The sequence below is a fragment of the Scyliorhinus canicula genome, chromosome 3 (assembly GCF_902713615.1).
Source record: "Scyliorhinus canicula chromosome 3, sScyCan1.1, whole genome shotgun sequence".
NCBI lineage: Eukaryota > Metazoa > Chordata > Chondrichthyes > Carcharhiniformes > Scyliorhinidae > Scyliorhinus > Scyliorhinus canicula.
In genome coordinates this window covers 158,935,684-158,960,260 of record NC_052148.1, presented here as the reverse complement: position 1 = coordinate 158,960,260, position 24,577 = coordinate 158,935,684, and the positions used below count along the sequence as shown (strand labels likewise).

Below are 24,577 nucleotides of genomic sequence, written 5' to 3'. Positions count from 1 at the left end.
GGATTTGTTTATTGTCACGTGTACCAAGGTACAGTGAAAAGTATTTTTCTCCAAGCAGCTCAAACAGATCATTTAGTACATTAAAAGAAAATAATTTTTTTTAAAAATACATAAAAGGGCAACACACGGTCCATAATGTAAATGCATAGACACCGGCATCGGGTGAAACATACAAGAGTGCAGTATTAATCAGGTCAGTCCATAAGAGGGTTGTTTAGGAGTCTGGTAACAGCGGGGAAGAGCAGGGGTTAGCATCAGGTCTCAGTGGAAGGGGCGAAGGCCAAATGAGAGGAGGAGTTGGGACCTATATTGGAGGAGGAGGTGTGAGTGAGGCCCTTCGCAGGGTGAAGGCCACGTCATTGTGTGCTAGGCAGAGCCTGATCTAGCTCAAGGTAGTGTTTAGGTGCACCTCACTAAAGCCAGAATGAGTAGTTTCTTTGTGGTGGTTGAGGATAGGTGCGAGCGCTGTTCCGAGAGGGCCCGCTTATCACACGCACATGTTCTAATCTTGTCCCAAGCTTGTGGGTTTCTGGGTCTCTTTTTTTCAGCACTAGGTCGGCAATCCTGATCATCGAGTTGGAGCTCTGCCTTTGGCAGCTATATTTGGGGTTTCGGACTTGCCAGAGCTGCGGATTGGTGCGGCTGCAGACGTCATGGTCTTCGTTTCGTTGATTGCTCAGAGGTAAATCCTGTTGAGTTGGAGGATGGTGATGCCACTAGTGCCTTGGTGTGGCTGGGTGACTTAATAGAGTTTTTGCAACTTGAGAAGGTCAAATACACTGAGGGGATCAAATGAAGGATTCTACCAGGGATGGCAACTGTTTATATTGCATTTCAATTAATTGGTCACTAGTTAGCTTTTGAGGGGAGGGGGAAGAGGGCATAATGGGGAGGAGTGCTTGTTTCTGTTTAGTTGACTGTTATTTGGATTATTTGTACTTTTTGGTCCAAAAAAAGTTTAATGGAAATATATATTTTCAAAAAAATGCTAGTCTTGCCTCCGAGTTAGAAAGTTGGAGGTTCAAGTCCCACTCCAGGAATTAAACAGAAAAATCAAGGCTGACACTCTAGTCCATTACTGGGAGTGTTGCACTGCCAAGTGCTATCTTTCAGATGAGAAGTTAAACTGAGGAATCTCTCAGGTGGATGCAAAAGATCCAACAGCACTGTTCTGAAGAAGAGCAGGGGAACTTTGGACTGCCTCCTGCCAATATTCATTCCTCAGTCAACATCACTAAAACACGTCATTTGATTATTACACTAAAATTGGCTGCAATGTTTCCTACATTACAACAGTGACTATTCTTCAGACATACTCATTGGCTATAAAGCACTTTGGGGAGACCTGTGGTTGTGAAAGGCACTATATAAACAAGTCTTGTATCCTTTATAATACTGTTTTAACTTTAATTCACATGTTTTCCGTTCGTCTTATACCCATACTAACACAAATATATTTTCATCTTTCTCAGCAATACAGGATAGGCTATTATCTCATTATTAATAATGTATTTAAAATAAATTACCTTTAGACCCTAACCTATAAGATACTAAAGTATAGATATATGTACACACTAAGATGATAAAACTTGGTGAGCTACACAGAAATAAAATACAGGTGCACATTAAGGTATAATAGATCTCAGACAATAAGGAGAGATAGGAGACAAATGCAATACAATTTAAATTAAGGGGTGAACTTCCATGGTGGCTCTTCTGTTCATTGGCAGAAACTTTAACCGAAGAACTTCAGAAACAATTTTCCTAAGGGGTTCTGCAGCTCTTCTTCAGTTGTTACAGTGGATGAACAGGTGAACTCCCGCTTGAATTCACCACCAAAGTGTTCCTTAATTTCTGTCACAACCCAAGTGAGTGTAAACCTACACAATTTTATTTTCACACAGACTCTATTCAAGTAAATTAAGATGCGATTAGAAATTGATCCATTCTGGGAGTTAATGAACCTACAATACCTGGATTAAATCAGATTACAACAAAATAAGAGTTAAATATAATTAGATTGAAGCATGTGTTATTCTTCAAAGCAAATAGACAAGAGATATTTTGAGAAATTAGGGTTGTTCTGAGAAAACTGAAGTTATGAGAAATTGTATGTAATTTTTATACCTGGGTTCCATGAAAATTGTTCCATATTCCTCAAACAAACAATCAGCAGAAGAACATAGTTGTTGAACCTCTCTCTGATATCTGCAAAACAGATTGTTCCTACATTAAACAGTGGCATGTAAAAGAGTCTAATCACCTGTACCATCATAATTTGTGTGGAAGCTAATAATTTTATCATTTTTACCAAGAAGCTCAAAGTGCTCTTTCAAAAACATTATACAGTAATTAACAAATAAAATTACATAGCAAATAATTAAAATAAATACACATGGATTAGAGAGATATTTTGAACAAATGATCCCAAAGTTATCATTTTATTTTCCATTGCAACGGTTCCTGCACTCGATCATACCCCAATTCCTGAGGACACACCATTTCAACCAGCCATCAAATTATTGGGCGTGATCAAATGGTCACGCTGCGCCGGAAAAGCAATGAGGCCAATAAAAGCCGGGAGACCCTGCTCCTGGGATCTACCCGCTTCGCAACGTCTCACAAGATCCAACATGATCTCACGAGGTGTTGCAATGTAAATCCTGCCCATTGTGGGTGGATCACTTTTTGGCAAATCTGCATATTAGAGGAAGACAGTTAGTCTCACTCTCATATGCAGATTCCAGAGGTATTTGAGGCTTTGAGATTCACCCCCTTCAGCTCAGAGACCTTGGGCGAGCGCAGTTCAGCACTGGTCTCCACAAACGAAGACCAGACGGAACAGCACTCATGGGGGTCTCTCAGGGGATCAGAGGCCCCCAGCAGATTACAGATAAGCAAACACATTTTAATGTTCCCATTTGGCTGAATCGTTTTTTACAGATAAGCAAATCAATTTTAACTAATCAATCCACAACGATCTTACAGTCTCCCACCTGGTTAGGCATTCTATTGATTTAAATTGGGATTTTATTATCTGCTGGGACACGGAATAAGGATAACACGATATGCACCAACATTAAAAGTGTCTGTACTGGGACTTCAGATTTCCACAATATTTAAAAATGATCACCAAGAAAGGAGGGGCCTGTATCCAAGTTTTCTATTGATTGATTCAAAGAGCAGATAAAACTGTGACAAATGGAGTTTGATGTGGAAAATTCAATCCAATTCAAACTTAAGATAATCAGGTTATTTTAAGAAGAATGAGAATCTGTGAACTGTGAACGAGCAGAGAGATATAGGGGCCATCTAGAGAAATTACTAACAGCTAATGGACTTGTATGAAATAAAAGTTATTGGAATATTTGTTTTTATCTCAAGGAGCTGTAATTTGCGTTACAAATTATTAGAACTTTGGTTGGACCCATTTGGAGTAATTCATTCAGTTCTGGGCACAGCCCCTTCGGGAAGATATAATGGTTTGGGAGGGGAATGAGTGCAGATACTGATAAAGGGGTTAAATTATGAGGACTAACGAATGGAATAGACTAGATTTACATTACGTTGAATACAGAAGATTATGAGGTGTTCAAATTAAGATGTTTAGGATGATTAAGCGATTTGAGAAGATAGACAAGGAGAAACTATTTCCCCTGGGGTATCCAGAACCAGAGGCTTAACCTTAAAATTAAAGCTAGGCTGTTCAGGGTTCATGACAAAATAGTTTTTTTCCTCACAAAAGGGTAGCATTTTAAAATTATTTTCCGAATGTGAGCTTTGCTGGTCTAGGCCAGCATTTATTGCACATTCTTAATTTCCCTTGATAGTGCATTTAAGGGTCAAACACATTTAGACAAAACCAAGGATGGCAAGATAGTTTTTACAACAATCGACAATGGCTTCATGGTTATCATTAGAGTTTTAATTCCAAATTTTTGTTTTGTTAATTGAATTCAAATTCCATAGCATCCTTAGTGTAAAATGAGGCCATTCGACAATTGAGTCTGCAAATCCTCCGACTGAGCACTCTACTTAGGCCCACTCCCTGGCCCTATCCTTGTAACCCGCACATTCATGGCCAATCCACCTAGCTTGCGCATCTTTGGACACTAAGGGGCAATTTAGCTTGGCCAATCCACCTAATCCCACCCATCTGTCATTGTGGGATTCGAACCCGGGTCCCCAGAGCTTTAGCCTGGGTCTCATTGCAAAACAAACACAAGCTGAATGGCCTAATCCTGTGACTATGTTTCTATGTCCTAGATTCCTATCTAGTTGGTTCTTAAAATTTCACTTTCGCTGCTCAATCTGGAAAAAGATTCCAAGAATTGAACATCCCTTTAAAGAACTTCCTGCTATCAGTTTTAAATTTATCTTTCACAAATTTTAATCTGTGCTCACTTTTCCTACACTGGCAATTTGTTTACCTTTGACATTCCTTTACCATCTTGTGATCGCTACAAGTACACTGCTCAGACAGGTGGAGCTCTCCCATTTTGAGACTAAGTGCCATGGCGGGGGCAGGAACGTGAAGTGTTTCCCACTACGGAAGCCGGTAGGAAAACACAGTAAATCTTTCAGCCCCAACCTCATTAATTATGAACCCGGGTGTTTCACGCTTTTTTCAGTGGCGAGGCAGACCTGGATGATGTGTGGTGCTCAGTTGTGTTAGGGCGCCATATTGAAAAGGCGCCCAACATCACTGACCCACCATTGAGGAAAGGAGGTGAACTTTCAGAAAATGAAGGTAGATCTCCAAGAGCACTCAGGAGACTGGAAGATAGACCTCTGAGAAAGAAAATGGATCCCCAGAAAATCCTGAGGCTGGAAGATGGACCCCTCTGGAAGGTCCACCTGCAGATGCTCCCCTCACCCACTGCTGTGGTGTACCAGGGTTGTGGGCAGCTTCCAATCTCTGGAGGCAGCCTCAGGCAGTGTTCAGATGAGGCCCAACATCTGCAAGCCATTTTGTACGAACGTGTTCCACGCTGGCGTGTTTTCCAGTTGGCATCACAGAGAATCTGATGTGAGGGTTCAAATGGAAATGAAGTTCAAGCCATCCTCTGGCGGGTTTTCCGAGCCGGCACGGTGGGCATCAGAGGATGATCCTGCTGTAAATTCATGCCAGCATGAAGCCAATTTCTGGCCCTCCCACCATTAAAAACACCACCGAGGGCTTATAGAAATTCCACCCATCATGTTCCCAGACTTGAAAGTCCAAGCTTCTCCTCATAACGCAGACCAGAGGCTGCAGAGCTACCTCACAATTTTTGCTCGTTTGCCTCCAGCTCCTCAAATATTCTTCCTTTCTTGATTTTTCAGAATTGAAGTCAAAGTGAGGTTTGCCAGGAGGTAACATGTTTATTTTTCAAATACAATGTGACTAACATCAAACATTATGAACTAGGGTAAGGATAGTTAGTCACATAGGTTTAGATCACCGATTGCATTTCCCAGCAATGAGCATGTAGTATCGATAGAGGAGGGATACAGCAAGGGGCAAGGATGAGGAAAACAAAAAGGGTCAGAAGCAGAAAGAAATGAGTATTCAAGTGGGATCTAGCAAGGTGATTTAAAAAAAGGGTAAGAAGAAGAATACTTGGGCTGAGAACTGGAAGGAGCAACACTTAATTCCTCTCCCAACCTCAGATTTTCAAAAGGACCGATTAATCAAAGCCTACACAATTTATACGTCAAGATCATCCACTAACTTGTGGGAAAATCCTTCAGGAATCTCGTGCCCACATTTCGCTGTAAGTAATCCAATTAAAACCAAGAACCACCATTTTCAAAGTGCATTATAAAGTTGAACCCGAGAAATTTGTGGGAGTCAGAGCGTTAAACTAGGGATATGGGTCGCAATTTTATGTGGAGGAGTACTGGTTAAAAAGTCATGGCGTCTGCCTCCCTTGCCCAAGTCACCCTTTAACAATTTAACTGCTGTTGTGCCATTAATTGGCTTAGGGTGTAACTTCCACTACCATCTGGGAAAAAGTGCTACCTTCAAGAGCTGGTGGCCAAATGGTGGGCAACTCTCTAGTCCCAGCCGCACCACCTGAAGTGATGGCTACTGCCAGGCCTACAGGCAGTCCCTAACGAGAGGAGTCATGAAGCTGGATACCTACAAGTCTGGGGTGTTTCAGCAGGCCCAGGTTGGCAGGCCCTGATGAAAGAGATGGAGGGTGGGTAACATGTAGGTTCAGAGGTGGCAGGAGCTACCTTGAGGGAGGATCTCTGTTGGGCACAGGTCTGAGAGCCAGCGCTGAATATTTGTATTATTGTGCAATAGTGTGTTAGCAATACTGAAGGTTATTTTCAATGATTATGACGGTACTGTATGCGAAATGTGTAAATCAATGGTCTTCAGTAATATTGATACTGGGAGCACTAAGTATTAGAGTATGAAAGTAGTGGTAGAGGTTATGAGTGGATTGTAATAGGGTGTTGAATAAGGTTCCAAGTTTGGTAACATGGACAAATATTTTGGAAGGTAAAGGTTTCTTCAGCCGTAAACTGGAAAAGTTTATTATTTAAACAAATGCAAGGGGCAGCACTGCTGCCACACAGCACCGAGGACCCGGGTTTGATTCCAGCCCCGGATCACTGTCTGTGTGGAGTTTGCACATTCTTCCCGTGTCTGCGTGGGTCTCATCCCCACAACGCAAAACGATGTGCAGGATACGTGAATTGGCCACACAAAATTTCCCATTGATTGGAAAAAAAATAATTGTGTACTCTAAATTTATTTATTTTTATAAATTATTTAAACAAATGTTGTTTGCAGTTTAAATATGCAGATACCAAAAAGCCTATGAAACTTGGCTGTAATTCCTTGCCATAAAGAAAAGCTGCTTTTCAGTGGAGACTGGAAACAGGTCTTAAATTACTTTAGCTCTTTTAAAGTGCTAAGACCTCTGACCCAATTTAAAGCTAGGCCTGGCGACAGGATTACAGTTTTTTTTTGTGCTGTCAAGTAAATTTCCATGTCATTTCTTCCCAGGGGCCGAGGCTCAGGTCAGGTCAGTCTGAAAATAGTGTGATGGGGCTCACAGTATCAGCATGAGTCAGTGGTAGAAGAAACCTTAAGAGATTCAGGTGGAGGACATAGAGGATTCAAATTTAAATTTAGAAATTATGGATTAGACACAACGGGCAACATGGTGAAAATTTCAGGACAAAGCAACAGTGTCTAAGTGTATGTTCAGATGCTGAATTTCTTTCATTTATTCGTTTTTAATTTCTTTCCTGGCACAAATCTCATCAGAATGGTAATCCATAAGCGTGTTTAAATTTCATAGGTCGTAATCACATATTTATTCAATCGCCCCAGATACAGATTTAGGTGGATGTACAGAGCACACTAGTGGTGGAGCTGAAAACTGCATTTGATGAAATTCAATAAATGAGATAAGTCAGAACAAAATGGCAGAAACAGGACACCTGGAAGGTGCTAGAAAGATTAAAAAGTATTTTAATCCACTAACAACATCCCCATGGCTTAACGGAGAAGAGTGACTTACATCTGAAAAACAAGGGGAAAGGAATCGGAAAAGACAGCAAACCACACAATAGGAGTTGCATGCAACACAATACTGTTTCATGGCTACTAAAGTAGAGATTGTGCTGCATGAGTTGCTGGAGAGGGCCCTGTGTGTCACTCCTTGCAGAGCCATCTTCATAGTTCAGCATTACAGAATGCCTGAAGATAACAAAAGGATGCACTGACTAACACTGGCATTGACCATACTATCGCTACAGTGGATGTTAGCAGCAGATATCCTTCAAACAAGCAGCACAGCTCCACATCGAGTTCTTTACTAGCCCTGACAGATTCATTATCAGATCGGTGTAATATTGTCTGCAAATATGGTACTGAGATATTGACATCCTTGTCAACTTAATGATCACCATGGCAATGTATCTTATATCCATATCACTGAAAGCATCAACCGGGATCTTGGATTCATGTCGCATTACATCCACCCCCCACCATCTGGCCTGGACTTGCAAAATCCTACCAACTGTTCGGGCTTGAGACAATTTACACCTCTTTAACCTGTGATTATCCCTCTCCCTGGATCTGTAATGATTTGATTACCTGCAAATGCCTGCATTCCAAGCATTGTCCAGCATCTCTGACTTTGTCTATATAAATGTTTCTGGAACATACCTCGCCATTCACCTGAGGAAGGAGCTGCGCTCCGAAAGCTCGTGTTTGAATCAAACCTGTTGGACTTTAACCTGGTGTTGTAAGACTTCTTACTGAAAGCATGACTGCAGAGCTCCTGGTGAATCTTGCAATAAAATTTAATCAGGCCTCCAAACACATCTGTGACAGTAGAAAGACGACACAAGGATGCTCCGATGCAGTCATTTACAGCCACACTATCTGCATTTGTGTTCATAGCTGCAGTTGAGAGGGTCTATTGGACAACTTCAAGCAGCCTGACCGATCTGGCAACCTGCTATTTGTCATCTTCTTCCAACTCCAATTAGCTCACATATAGAACAGAGGCCTGATAATTAAATATAAATTTATTGTAATGATGATCCAGACATTGCAACGCAGGATTCCCATTACTTCACGGGACAGGGGAGGGGACCTTTACATCGGCATGAAACACAATTTGGGTTTCCTGTGGGATAATCAGATCCCAACGTTGATCCCGTCCAAGGTCAACGGGAGCAGAAAAATTACCCCCCCCCTCCCCCCCCCCAAAAGTCTTTACTCACACATAGTCTGTTCACATGTCAGCCCTGTAATCACTTATATTGATTTTAAACTTCACCTTCTTGTTTTCAAATCTCTCTACTGTAATGATATGCAGACATGTAACCAATGGGTAATCAGAACACCCAGCTGTGGCATCACCTCTAGAGGGCATTACACGACCACTATAAAACACAACACACACAGGCTCTCCACCTCACTCACCCAGCAGAGACTGGAGTAACAACAGGAGTGTAGCATAGATCTCAATCACGACACCACATGTGGCTGAGATACAGTTTGGACAGCTAGTCAGGTTTACTGTGTTACTAGAGTTAGATCAGCAGAGTGTTGAACTCAACTAATAGCTTTGTCGTTACTAAATAAATACTTTCAACTTATTTAGAGGACTGGGGTATCTTTCAACATTGTCTACGGTTAGTAGCGACGTATTAGTAGCGACTTATGTTACTCAAATAACATAACATAATATATGGTACCGGAGTGGATGCTGCATCTACCTAGTTAAATTCTGTACGTTCAGAGAGAAAACCAGATAGCTATTTGGCAACAGAAACATCGCCTCTGGACAGCACCTCCGGAACAAAGCTGCCGACTCCAGGCACGATGGATAGACCACAAAGCTCCTCGTCACCTCAGGACCAACGGTAACTTTAATGATAACTGCCGACTGTTTAAACAAAAATTTCAACTGTATGTAGAAGTATCTGACTTAGCAAACGCGACCGATGCTCGGAAAATAGCTCTCTTACTGACTACGGCTGGTGATCACGCGATAGAGATTTACAACTCTTATCTACACAGAAGATCGGGCAGATAGGGCAGCAGGGTCGCATGGTGGTTAGCATAAATGCTTCACAGCTCCAGGGTCCCAGGTTCGATTCCCGGCTGGGTCACTGTCTGTGTGGAGTCTGCACGTCCTCCCCGTGTGCGTGGGTTTCCTCCGGGTGCTCCGGTTTCCTCCCACAGTCCAAAGATGTGCGGGTTAGGTGGATTGGCCATGCTAAATTGCCCGTAGTGTCCTAATAAAAGTAAGGTTAAGGGGGGGTTGTTGGGTTACGGGTATAGGGTGGATACGTGGGTTTGAGTAGGGTGATCATGGCTCGGCGCAACATTGAGGGCCGAAGGGCCTGTTCTGTGCTGTACTGTTCTATGTTCTATCAAGATAAAACAAAAATTTGATAGCCACTGTACAGTACAGTCAAATGACATATATGAGTGCTACATCTTTGCAAAGAGATTGCAAGGGAAAGTGGAATCTTTCACAGCTCTGTGGCTGATCTTAAGCTGTTGGTACAATCATGCAACTTTTCACTGCAGCATGATTCTAACAATTGTTTAATTGTTTAATTGTTAATAACAAATTGTTTGGGGAATAAATAATGAGCACCTCAGAAAAAAATTACTGAGTGAACAGGATTTAACGCTGGAAATCACGATTGAAAAGTGCAGATCGCAATAAAAAAACAACATTAAGTTTTTAACCAAGAAAGAACGCAGCAAAAGTTTTTCTCCGCGGGTCTAAAGTTAAAATGGCGTCTGAGCACATTTTAAACTGCCCGGGAACAAAAGACGCAAATCTGGTTCTGCGCATGTGCAGGAAACCGCAGCCGCACGCGCGCAGTTGAAAACTGCAGTTTTGGGCAAAGATCATTCTGCGCATGCGAATGTCGTGCATGCGCAATTGAAGGCAGACATTTTGGACGCAGATAGTTCTGCGCATGCGCAGCCAGAAAAAGATCGAACACCGTTCGAACATGGATCTGCGCATGCACAAGCCGCGCCTGCACAGTTGGAAACAAAAAATCGCACCCTGCGCAGTTGAAGAAAAAGCGCACAATGCCCAATGATCAATTTGCGCATGCGCAATCAATTTTTACGCAGGACATCACAAGCGGCATGACGTCACAAGCGGCATGACATCAGAAGACTCAGATCTACTCTCAACATCCTGTACACTGGGACTACAATTTAGGTTCCCATCCCCCTGCTGAATTAGTTTAAACCCCCCCGAAGAGCACTAGCAAATCTCCCCCCCAGGATATTGGTACCCCTCTGGTTCAGGTGAAGACCATCCTGTTTGTAGAGGTCCCACCTACCCCAGAATGAGCCCTAATTATCCAGGAAACCAAAACCCTCCCTCCTGCACCATCCCTGTAGCCACGTGTTCAACTCCTCTCTCTCCTTATTTCTCACTTAGCTAGCACGTCTCTCGTCTAGGAACTTTGGATTCGACTTTTAACCCCGCCAAACGGACACCAACGGGCACCAAAAGACAAAAGGTCCCCAAGTAACCCCTCATTCACTGCTGTATCAGCCAGGATGCCAACGAGCCAGCAATCACGCCACAAAGGCAGTAAGGGCCGAGAGAAGAGAACCTTGACCTCCGAACAGGGAGACCCATGTGGCGTTCGAGGACCGACCATGGCTGACCCACAGAATCGCTAATGCCGACTCAAGCAATGATGGAGTTCATCACAAAGGACTCCAGAGGCACAGTGAAGCGATGAAAGCCGATCTCATGGCGGCTTTGGGGTCAGCAGCAGATGGACCCCATAAATGAGGCAATGGACAAAGTGTATCAGAGACTGGGAGCCCAAGAGACAATGGTGTGGAACCTAGAAAAAGCTGCCACAGACCAGGGAGAGCGGATCACCTCACTTGAAGCGGTGGTGGTAAGGCTGGTCATGACTCAGAAGGTACTGAAGGGAAAGGTTGACGACAAAGAGAACAGGTCCCGCCGGCAGAACCTGCGGATCGTCAGCTACCGGAGGACACAGACGGGAGGAAGCTGATTGAGTCAGACGGCGTAGAATCTGTGTGGGTAGATTTGAGGAATCGTAAGGGAAAAAAGACAGTGTGTGGCGTTGATACTCAGAAAGCTGGTCGGAGATGAGGGCTTCGGCAAGCCCTCAGAGGTGGACGGGGCCCACAGGTCGCTCCAACAGAGACCGAAGTCGGGAGAACTACCGCAGGCAATGAAAGTGAGACTCCATAGATTCCCGGATAAATATAAAGAGTGGATCCTGAGGGGGGCAGAAAACATGCAGTCATGCAAGTGGAAAGGACACACCATCTGCGTGTACCAAGACATTGGAGCGGACCAGGCCAAGCACCAGGCAGAAATGAATGGAGCCAAAACCGCACTATTCAAAATAAGGTGCAGTTTGGTATGCTCCACCCTGCCAAGTTATGGGTCAGATACCAGGGCAAGGAAATTACTTTGACTCCCCGGAGGCTAACGGGTTCATTCGGAAGAACGAGCTTGGGAAACAACAATGAAAGGCAACAAACTAAGCATAGACTTTAATGATCCAGGGGAAAAGCGGTAACTTTACTTGGGGACGTTAAAATGGAAATCTGGTCCGAGGGGGTAGCCACAACACTAGCGAACAAGCTGGTGCATGGAAGTAAGGGCGGGGGGGGGAGGAGGCGCGGTACACCTCCCACAAGAGGGAGGGAGCGCCAGCCGGGAAGGCGCAGGTAAGGAGAGAACGGGGAAATGGAAGGGGGGAAATTACGCAAGTAGAAGGACTCGGCGGGGATAGAGGGCTGGTTACAGAAGGTCGTACGTGGAGATAGTTAGAGAGAGGAAGGTGACGGCCATGAACAAAGAGAAACCCTGGCATGCAGGGGCTCGACCACGAGGTAAGTAAGGCTGACCCCACAGAAAGGGGGGAAAACAGAAATCCCCCATCAGAATAGTCACCTGGAACATGAGAGGCTCAACGGGTCAGTGAAAAGGTCCAGAGTCTCCTCCCATCTCAAAAGCCTGAGGGTGGACATAGTCTTCCTACAAGAGACATATTTATTTGATTTGATTTATTATTGTCACATGTATTAGTATACAGTGAAAAGTATTGTTTCTTGCATGCTGTGCAAACAATGCATACCATACATAAGGAAGGAAGGAGAGACTGCAAAATATGTTACAGTTATAGCAAGGTGTAGAGAAAAGATCAACTTAATACAAGGTAGGTCCATTCAAAAGTCTGATGGCAGTAGCATAAGGAAGGAAGGAGAGACTGCAGAATATGTTACAGTTATAGCAAGGTGTAGAGAAAAGATCAACTTAATATATGAGGTAGGACCATTCAAAAGTCTGATGGCAGTAGGGAAGAAGCTGTTCTCGAGTCAGTTGGTACGTGACCTCAAACTTTGGTATCATTTTCCTGACGGAAAGAGGTGGAAGAGAATATGTCCGGAGTGCGTGGGGTCCTTAATTATGCTGGCTGCCATTCTGAGGCAGCGGGAATTATAGATAGAGTCAATGGATGGGTGGCTGGTTTGCGTGATGGACTGGGTTACATTCATATCCTTTTGTAGTTTCCTGCGGTCTTGGGTAGAGCAGGCTCCATACCAAGCTGTGATACAACCAGAAAGAATGCTTTCTATGGTGCATCTGTAGAAGCTGGTGAGGGTCGTAGCTGACATGCCAAATTTCCTCAGTCTTCTGAGAAAGTAGTCGTTGGTGGGCTTTCTTAACTATAGTGTCGGCATGGGGGGGACCAAGACAGGCTGTTGGTGATCTGTACACCTAAAAACTTGAAGCTCTCTACCCTTTCTACTTCTTTGCCATTGATGTAGACAGGGGCATGTTCTCGACTACACTTCCTGAAGTCGATGATAATCTCCTTCGTTTTGTTGACATTGAGGGAGAGATTATTGTCGTCGCACCAGTTCACCAGATTCTCTATCTCATTCCTATACTCTATCTCGTCATTGTTTGAAATCTGACCCACTACGGTGGTGTCATCAGCAAATTTGAAAATAGAGTTGGAGGGGAATTTGGCCACACAGTCATAGATATATAAGGAGTATAGTAGGAGGCTGAGGACATAGCCTTGTGGCGGACCGGTGTAGAGGATGATCGTGGAGGAGGTGTTGTTGCCTATCTTTACTGATTGTGGTCTGTGGGTTAGAAAGTTCAGGATCCAGTCGCAGAGGGAGGAGCCAAGGCCAAGGAGTTTGGAGATGAGATTCGTAGGAATGATGGTGTTGAAGGCTGAGCTGCAGTCAATAAATAGGAGTCTGACATAGGTGTCTTTGTTATCTAGGTGTTCCAGGGTAGAGTGCCGGGCCATGGAGATGGCGTCTACTCTAGACCTGTTGCAGCTGTAGGCGAACTGTAGTGGATCAAGGCAATCTGGGAGACTGGAGTTGATTCGTGCCATGACTAACATTTCGAAGCACTTCATGATGATGGATGTCAGAGCCACTGGACGATAGTCATTAAGGCACGCTGCTTGGCTTTTCTTTGGTACAGGGATGATGGTCGTCTTCTTGAAGCAGATCGGGACCTCAGATTGTTGTAAAGAGAGGCTGAAGATGTCTGCGAATACCCCCACCAGCTGATCCGCGCAAGACCCGAGTGCTCGTCCGGGTGCCCCATCCGGGCCAGTGGCTTTCCGTGGGTTGACCTTCAAGAAGGCTGCTCTGACGTCTGCAGTGGTGATCTTAGATACAAGTTCATCCGCGGCTTCTGGGGTGGAGGGCTTGCTCTCGCTGACCTCTTTCTCAAAGCGGGCATAGAATGCGTTGAGCTCATCAGGGAGTGGTACATTGGAGCCGACGATTTTACACACCTTCATCTTGTAGCCAGTTATGTCTTGCAAACCTTGCCATAGGCAGCAGGGATCAGTGTGGCTAGCCTGGGACTCGAGCTTGGTCCGGTACTGTCTTTTGGCATCTTTGATGAATTTCTTTAGATCATATCTGGCTTTCTTGTAGAGGTCAGGGTCGCCTGACTTGAATGCCTCAGACCTAGACTTCAGCAAGCAATGGATATCCCTGTTCATCCAGGGTTTCCGGTTGGGAAACACGCAGATTTGCTTCTTTGGCACACAGTCTTTGACACACTTACTAATGAAGTCAGTTACTGTAGTGGCATACTCATTCAGGCTGGTTTAAGAGAGAAAGACCAACTGAGGGCAAGAAAAAGCTGGATGGGACAGACATATCAGGCGTGCTTTGACACAAGGGCGAGGTGTGTGGCCGTACTATTCGGAAAAAAGTAGCGTTGTTTGGGGGGGGGGGGGATATCAGGAATTGCACGAGAACTAAACACCTTTATGGAACAGATAACAGGTTGTGGGGGTTGACCCATGGAGATTCAACCACCCGAGGGAGTTCTCCTTCTCCCATGTACACTTGTACACTAAGCCTATTCATGTAGAGACTTCTTCATAGTGGAAAAAAAAAATCGATGCTTCTAGGGGTAGTGGGGCGGGGGGGGGGGGGGGGGGGGGGGGGGGGAAGAAGAGAGAGAGGAATATTCTGCGATAGTAATCTCAGACCATGCTCCACACTACATGGACATCAGGTTGGAGACGGGCCGGGCCCAGCATCGCCCACTGCTGCTGGACACAGCCCTCCTCGCCAAAAAGGCATTCTGCGCAAGAATATCACAAGCCATCAATCGATATGTAACCTGCAATCAAAAAGGGGAGGTCTCACCCTCCACGTTCTGGGAGGCACTGAAGGTGGTGATCAGGGGAGAAATAATTACTTAGGGCGTTTAGGATTAGGAAGGAAAGGAGGCTAGGCGACGGCTGATCGATTCCATACTAGAAGTGGATCGGAAGAGGATCCCTGATAGCCCGATGGAGACTTCGGTTCGGATGGAACGCAGTTGCACCACCCAGAGCCGCAGACTGGCTCTCGACCCGAGCAGAGTTCTTAAAATTGGAAAAAAGCATATCCGCAATTAGGGGATTAGATGAAGGGTTCCACCATACGTGGAAAAAAATCACCGGCCTCTTTGAAGTCCTGTTTGTGACCAGCAACCATTGGGTGGGGGGTGGGAGGAGCACCCACACCACAGCGAGGAAAAGTTGTTGGGGGGAGGGGGGGGAAGTAGGCCTTATATTCCGGGGAGGTTGGGAGGGGTGCAAGTGCGCACACACAGAAGACCTAGACAACATGTAAATTGTGGGTATGCCCAAGAAACACAAAGAAACAAAAAAGGGGATTCAGAGATTAAAGCCATCCGCCTACATTTGCACTAAAGCCAATCAATGCAGTATAAATAGACTACGGTCACATTTTGCTGTAGTATCTTTATATTAGTATTTGTATCTTAGTTTTCCCGCTCATTTCATGTGTTTTTCATTTTCTGTTATTCATTGCCATTTTGGGGTTTTTCTTTGTTTTTTTTGTGTGTCACTGTATTACTATGTTTTCCCCGTTATTTTCCATAAAGATTAATGTAAATAATGAAACACCAATAAAAATATTTAATAAAAAACAAATTCAGGTGAAGACCGTCCCATCAGATCAGCTCCATCCTTCCCCAGTACTGGTGTCGATGTCCCATGAATTGAAGCCAATTTCTCCCACACCAACCTTTGAGCCATACATTTACCTCTTTAATCTTATTGACCCTGTGCCAATTAGCTCGTGGCTAAGGTAGTAATCTGGAAATTATTACTTTTTTTTGGTTCTGCTTTTAAATTTAGCCCCTAGCTGCTCATATTCCTTCAGCAGAACCTCTATCCTTGTTACACCTATGTCATTGGTACTGATGTGGGCCTGGCAACTGGATCTTTACTCCCCCACTCCAAGTTCTTCTGCAGCCTAGATGAGATATCCTGAACCTGAGCACCAAGTAGGCTACACAACATTTGGCACTCTTGATCTTGGCCAGATAGCAATGTCTATGCTCCTAACTATACTATCCCCGATTACGACTTGAACTGCAAGTAATGGTATTGAGAGAGATGAAGTAGAACAGTACCCTCTATAGGTGATTGATGCCCTGTGTGAATAGGGCAAGCAACAACTTCACTCCTCAATCAGACTGAATGAACCTTACCAAGGCATGCAGATTCTAAACCCAGAAGTGTAAATTACAATATTTAGTTCAACTAAAATTAATGTACAGAAAGCAAAATAAAAGTGATATTATTATTATTATAAAAACAGAAAATGGTGGAAATACTAAAGATCAGTAAACAGAGAAATAAAGTTAACATACAAAAGTTGAGTTAACTCAGCATCTTTTGTGTATATATAATAAAGGTAACATTTCAGGCTGATGACCTTTTGATACAACTGGTATATGTTTGAAGCAAATTCAGAGGCTGGGAAAGTGCAAGGTTGGAGGCGGTGGGGGGGGGGGGGGGGGTGAGAGAAAGAGAACAAAAGCAAAGAAAGAATTATGGGATTAAGACAAATGCATGAAAAAAAAGAAAAAGTTTGAAAATTCTTAGAAATTCATTTCTTAAAAAGCTCCAACAATAATTATAATGAGGGAATCAGGCACACAATTATAAAAGTAAAATTTCAGTGTCATGAAGTTGTTTGGTAGTAATCAAGTCTTACCATGCATTTAAAATTCGCTTACTCTTTATTGGACAAGCCCCAACTTTTTCTGATGAGGTTAAGTGGGTATCTAGAGCAAGTACAGAAACTTCATGTTGTTTCAAGTATGTGAATGCAGTGTCTCTGGGCAATATACCATTACAGCAAAGTTTGTGGAAGTCCTGGGCAACTGGGACAACAACTTCTTGATTTCCGGGTTTAAGTATAAACATTGGAAATTGCCAGAGCTGGCCATTCTTATTACCGCAAAATCTGGATCATTGTTTTAAGATGTCCTCCATCAGAACCCCTGCTTTGTTGATAATTGTAAAATCAAAACATTCAAAACAAAGACACAAACCTAGACATACAAAGAAGAGGAAACAAAAAGAAAAGGGACTACTTATAAATAACTTAACCCCAACTCAAAAAATCTTATGATTTCATAATTGCTTACAATATTCATAAAAAAGCATCTCATGCTCAATTGATTTAAACAAGCATCTTCCACATAATCCTATCCACCTGCTCTTCATTTCATCCCCTTTCCTTCAGCAATGAGCAATTTTTAAAATCAAAATAGAGTAACAATTTTAATAAACTGCATTTTAACTTATGCCATCAGGAGATTGAGTTTTCACTTTTTCTGCTGGTTATATCAGCACAATCTAGGCTGACTCAGCTGAACCAGGGTAAGGGTTCTGCCAATTTGAAATGAAACCATTAAGGTTTTCAACAATCATTTATGCTGGTTCAAGATTCAATTTGCAAGAGTCAGGTGCTCCTAACAGAATTGTCTACAACCACAGATCAAAATAGCATTGGTTTAGGAGGGCATCTCCAATTGTGCCCATTTTCTTAGGCGCACAGGCACTGGTAGGTGTGTTTTAAAAGCTTTTAAATTTTAAAAAAATACTTAATTCACTAAGAAATGGACTTCCAGTGACGGGGATGTGCTGAGTAGATGCACAAAAGGTGGCTCTCCTCCTAAGAACTTGAAATTAGGATCTTTTAATCAAAACAGCCTAACAGAACCAGGAAAAAAGCATCCCCTCACCCATTCCAATAGAAACTCAGCGATGCCAAACAATAACAGCTCCAGAGGCTGAAAAGAGACAAAAAGCAACAGAAGCCAGAAGTATGCGAATGGATCAGTGGACCCATGGGGCAAAGAAACTCCAGCCACACCTGAAAGAGAGGTACCAAGTCGCACACGAAGCTCCCCCTTGCAGAGGGTGGATGGAAGAAGTTCCTCACCAGGGAGGTAAGTTCAAAGGCAGCTGAAAGAGGACATCAACGTTGACATAAAGGGAGTGGTCAGGGTAGAGGTCGCGGACACTGGCCACCATGCAAGTGGCCCTGGACAAGGCAAAGAGGCAACTAGAGGTCCAGGGGAACACAGTAAAGATCTGGAAAACACCTCAACGACCTCGGGCAACCAAATCGTCGTCGCCTTGGAGACGGAGATAGCATCTCAGTTACAGGTGGCGACACAGGGGAGCCTAAAGGGGTAGGATAGAGGACCAGGAGAACCGGTCGCGGCGTCTCAATCTAAGGATAGTGGGCCTGAGGGAACAAAAGGCAGGAACCCCACAGACTACGTCCGCCAGTTAGTAGAAACCCAGGGCCGGGATGCAGCCAAGGGCCATAATCGCCAAGGTGCACCGGTACCAGGACCGGGAAAGAATCCTGCTATGAGACAAGAGCATTTAGCATGGTGAGGACGGTTACGGATCCAGGAGGACTGCCCATCATGGTCAGCAATGTCCTTGTTAATGTGTACGCTCCCAATTGGGACGACACGGAGTTCATGAGGACCACCGTAGCGGACATTCCCAACATAGACCGCACCAACTAATGATGGGGCGGGGAGTGGGGTGGGGGGTTTAATTGTGCACACGTGCATTGACTTCTTTGTGGTAGGGAAAGCGGTGCTTCCAGGGATAGTAAGAGCAGAATACTCCGCGATCGTAATCTCCGACCACACTCTCCACACTACATGTACATGAGTTTGGGGATGGGCCGAGTCCAATGTCCCCACGGAGTTTGGAGACGGGCCGCCTCCAAAAAAGCCTTTTGCGAGAAAATAACAGGCCATAGATGGGTAAATTAGCAAAAACCAGAATTGGGAGGTCTAACCCTCCACGTTCTGGGAGGCGCTGAAGGCCATGGTCAGGGATGGGATTATCGCTTTTAAAGCTGCCAGATTCATGCAGGAGGGGGTGGCTGGGCAACAACTGGTCGAGTCGATAATTGAGGTGGACCGGCAGTACTCCGAAGCTCTGACCGTAGAGCTTCTGGCAGAGAGGAAAAAGCTACAAATGTATTTTGACCTGCTCTTCACAAGAAAGGCAGTGCACCAACTCCGCCAGACACGAATAAAAGATTATTATTGGAAGTAAATAAGGACCTGTAGAGGTGGGGCACACTCCCACTCTTCCAGGCAGGGAGGGTGCAGACAATCAAGATGAACCTGGTTTAGCACAGTGGGCTAAACAGCTGGTTTGTAATGCAGGACAAGGCAGCAGCGCGGGTTCAATTCTCGTACCGGCCTCCCTGAATGGGTGCCGGAATGTGGCAACTAGGGGCTTTTCACAGTAACTTCATTGAAGCCTGCTTGTGACAATAAGCGATTATTATTAACCTATTGTCCAGGTTCCTCTTCCTGTTCAGATCCATACATTCCCATGGCCTTTTCAAACACAGTTGACAAGTATGTGTGCGCACACGTGTGTGCGTGCAAGAATCCAAGGATCCAAAAAAAATCCTGCAAAGAAAAAGTATGGGAGGCCTGTCCACCTCAAACCTACAATATTACCATTGGGTGGCCACAGCAGAAAGAGGGAGGGGATGGGTAAGGGAACTGGAGGAAGAAAGGGCAAGAATGGAGGAGAGCTCCTGCATTGGAATGTCCCTCCGAGCCATTGCCACAACAGTGCTCCCATCCCTGCCATCCAAGCACTCCACAAGCCCAGTGTTAATAGCCACACTCTGGACATGGAACCAGCTAAGGCACACTTTAAAAGGTGGAGACAGGACGCGGGGGGGGGACGGGACACATTGGCAGTTAGTGACTTTTACATGAACGATAGACTAGTGATGAACTAGTGGAAAGGACAACATACCTACAGATACCAGACACTTATTGAAAGATGAACTGTAGGTCACGTGCGGCTTGCGGGGAGAAGAGGAGAAAGAGATAGAGAGCGAAAGAGAGAGACAGAGAGGGGTCTGCAGGGACCTGTATGGGCGACTGTTAAAGGCACGCCTCCCACTGGATGAGACAGGGGAAAAATGGGAGGAAGAACGAGGGATAGAGATAGGGTGGGGGCTCTGGAGCGAAGCACTGAACACGGCAAACTCAACCTCCACGTGTGCAAGGCTAAGTCTAATGCAGCTGAAGGCTAAGCCTAATTGCAGCACAGAGCGCAACTAACCAAAACCCAAAGGACCAGGTTCTTCCCGGATGCGAGGATAAATGTGAACTGTGCCAGGGAGGCCCAGCCAACCACACCCATATGTTCTGGGCATGCCCCAGATGTGTCGGGTTCTGGACAGCCTTCTTCAGAGGCAATGTCCAAGCTTGTGGGGGTGAGGGTGGAGCCAAGCTCAAAGTGGCAGTCTTTGGGGTATCAACCTAACCCAAACTCTTTATGGGGATTGGTGCCGACCCCTTAGCCTTTGTCTCCCTAATCACCTGCCGAAAAATCTTGCTCAGCTGGCGAACAGCACCACCGAAAGCTGCAGACTGGCTGTCCAGCCTGTTGGAAGTTCTCCAACTGGAGAAAATCAAATTCGCCATCTGGGGGCGCAAAAGCCCAAAAAGGCCCAAGGACAAACAGAGAACCAGAGAGAGCAGCACTACGCGTGGAAATCCATGTGAGGGTCAACACTCGGCAGGGCAACGTAGGCAGATCAGCCAAATGGGGCCCAAAGCCACATGGGAGGGGGTGGAGCAAAGCATGTAGATATAAATATGTATAGTGATCCTTGTTTGTTTGTTTTTTGTGTTTTATTTTTCTCGCTCTTTGGTCTATCTCTCTTTTGTCATTTTAATTCCATCTTGGGGGCTGTTGTTTGATATTATACACGGTTCTGACACTGGTCATTTAATGCACAAACTGAAATGTGTAACATAAAAATGTGAAAACCAATGAAAATTTGTATTTAGAAAAATTTACTAAGAAACTATCCGGGCAAGCTAATAATTCAGTATGAAAATGACAAGTTGTTAAGTGTATTCTTTTATATAAAAAGTAATTTTCAGCAATTTTAATATCAGTTACTCATAGGTGGAGGGCTGGACATGCTGAATAAAAATGCTTATTTTTGGTGATAAATTTATGTTGATAAAATTTCACCAGGTTACCTACCCTTCTTAAGTACAAAGAACCATTTTAATGGAAAGTGGAAAGGGAAACAAAATTATCCATTGTGCTGCCAAATTGTGCTGTTTCATTGAAGATCTTAAATTTGTGATTACGCGAAACACTTTTAGCATAAACTTGGTGTAAACTATTTCAAGTGCATTTTGGCTGGAATTTCCTCATGGTATCCAGAATAAAAACTAGTATTTGAATATTGCTGAAAAGAGAGATATCGAGTTGAAGCTTTGGTCATGAAAATGCAAGAATATCAAGTTTAAAACAGTTACAAGAATTTATATTGCAGGAGAAAAATGTGTTGACTGGTTGGTTGATTCTGACTCTGATTGGCCGAAGCATTATCATGGAGAAAACAACATGGAATGAAAGGCTCCCCATGAACCTGGGTAATTCGGAAAATGTGCAAGGCTTGAACATATTGCAGAGAACAGGTCCCTTTGTATGAATGTGTGCCTTTTTCTAGCAAGCGTAAATGAGCCATGCTACAATAAATGGTTGTTAGTGTAACTATTCACGCAATTGTTCAGAAAATGCTGGTCAATCGCAGAATCATATCAAACATTTTGGGTTTTGTAGATAGATTCATGTAGCACCTTTAACATGAAAAATGACAATGGTACTAAACTACCTGCCAATTTGAATCAAGACTGATAAACAGATTTCAATTTCATAAAATTAATGGTACAGTTTTTTTCAAACTCAGCTAAAGATTATTTTACAAACTAAATCGGTGGAACTGTACATACCACTGTTGGACATCTGAAACAGATTGTTCTTCTCAAACTTCTTGAAAACACTTCCTTTTATTTCTACAAACTGATTTAGAAAAAAAGTTTCAAATTCAATTTGGACATATTAAATGTGTATAAATTATTATAAATATATAAATATAATCAACAGGATGAATTTTTTGCTTTTCAATAAGAGTACAATGTCTGGGATGATGTTGTGTTTTAAAATTGGTGCCAATGCAAAAAAGAGAGAAAATAAAAATAAAATCCTGTATATGAGCAATGTAATTGTTAAGCGCCTGCCAAATGCTGTGCAGTCACAGGTTAGATATTGGTTGGGTTATCTTTGCTGCAAAAGATAATTTATGGTCAGAGTTTACATTGGTTGGAATATCCCAATATCCGAAGCATTCTGATTTTTAAAAATCAAGCGTAAATGGGGAGTAACTGTTTCTAGTGGCAGATGTATCAATTACAGAGGCTGCAGATTTAAGTTACCAGCAACCAGCAAAAGTGACCAGTAATCAGAACTGACATCACGAAGCATTTATCTTTTACACATACAATGAATTGAATTACGTGATCCTAAGTGCACTGCTTGAAAGGGTAGTGGTCGCAACATTCAAACATGAAATGAAAAAATACTTGAATTTTTTAAAATTACAGAATTTGAGGTAATCCAGGGGAGTGAAATTATTTGGATAGCTCTATCAGTTATTATGTATTGAATGGGCTACTTCAGTTTTGCAACATTGTATAGTTTTAAAAACACTGGACAATACCATCGCAGCATACAGAGGTAAATTTGAAAGCTATGCATTTCAGCTATCCTTAAAATTGACACGCTTGTAAAGTTTGGAATCTTTATTAAAAAAAGACTGAACGTCAGATTGGGTATCAGACTGAAGTTAAATAAAGCTGAAAAAACCCATGCTTGAAAATGAGGCACACAAATACTCACATTGTTCGACATCATGATGGTAAGTAATGACTTGTTGTGAGAGTTAAAAGCAACATTCAAAGTTGTTGCTTGCACCATGACCAGAATTGTATGAAGGACTGTAATAAACGTGTTAAGGTTAGAACAAAACAGCAAAGAAAAACAGAGGAAAACAAAAACACAGAAACAGCCATTCGGGCTATTTTGTGTGCCAAGCCTGTTGGAAGAAGTCTGGAACTCTGCTAAATGCAATCTTGTTTAGTCAGGTAGCAAAATGTAAAACAAAAACGGTAGTTCTTGAAGTTGCCTCTAAGCTGAAAATTTTCCTTTCATATAATTTTTAAATGTAACAAGTTTATTGTAATAAGTTGTCATACCCACACTTCGATATTTGCTGGAACAATAAACTATTTTTATAATTATTTTGTAGCTTTTCATGCATCATTGAGCCATAATTGGCTGTACTAGGGTAGCTAGACTTGCCTTGCCTGTTTAATTGTAATTATAATTTGCAGCTAGCACAGTGGTTAGCACCGTTGCTTCACAACGCCAGGGTCCCAGGTTCGATTCCCGGGTTGGGTCACTGTCTGTGCAGAGTCTGCACAGTCTCCCGGTGTCTGCATGGATTTCCTCTGGGTGCTCCAGTTTTCTCCCACAAGTCCCAAAAGACGTGCTGTTAGGTGAATTGGACATTCTGAATCTTCCCTGTGTACCCGAACAGGCAGCGGAATGTAGCAACCAGAGGTTTTTCCACAGTAACTTCATTGCAGTGTTAATGTAAGCCTATTTGTGACAATAAAGATTATTATTATTATTAAGTATAAGCTGATAATGCTGCAGCAAGGCATATGGAACCTGCGTGAATGGTAAAGGAACTGCATATTTCCTCAATCAAATTTATTGAAAGATTGTGAAATTCACATCCCAAGGGCACAGAAAAAAATTATAAATATAGTGTAGATGAATTCAATGCAAAATCAGATACACAGGCCGATGGCAGGTGGGAAAAGCGGTGTAGAAGCCACCGATGGCAATGGTGGCTTTCTCTGCCGTATAATGCAGGAGTTTGAAAAAACCTTCAAGAATCAAGTCCCCACATGACATGACCTCTTTTTGATGAAGCCATGCTGACTCAGTCCTATTTTATCACGCACTTCCAAATACTCCGCAATTTCATCTTTAATAATGGACTCTAAAATCTTACCAATGATTAAAGTCTGGCTAACCGGCCTATAATTTCCCGTCTTCTGCCTCCCTCCATTCTTAACCAGCGATGTTACATTAGCCACTTTCCAGTCCTCTGGGACCCTTCCTGCCTCCAATGATTCCTGAAAGACCATCACCAATGCCTCCACAATCTCCTCAGCTATCTCTTTTGGAACCCTGGGGTGTAGTCCATCCGGTCCCAGTGATTTATCCACCTTCAGACCTTTCAGTTTCCCCAGAACCTTCTCCTTAGTGATGGTCACTGCATTTACCTCTGCCC

At 43.5% G+C, this 24,577-nt stretch overlaps 1 protein-coding gene across 2 annotated transcripts in view; it reads right to left on the bottom strand.

The window, feature by feature from the left end:
• Positions 1-24,577, bottom strand: part of tapt1b (transmembrane anterior posterior transformation 1b) — a 146,902-nt gene that overhangs the window by 71,222 nt on the left and 51,103 nt on the right. For both annotated transcript variants that reach the window (XM_038791563.1, XM_038791564.1), the window contains exons 6-8: positions 23,113-23,210; positions 22,167-22,236; positions 2,128-2,208 (exon numbers count right to left, since the gene is read on the bottom strand). In XM_038791563.1, coding sequence (XP_038647491.1) covers positions 2,128-2,208; positions 22,167-22,236; positions 23,113-23,210 — 249 coding nt within the window. The remainder of the gene's footprint in view (positions 1-2,127; positions 2,209-22,166; positions 22,237-23,112; positions 23,211-24,577) is intronic.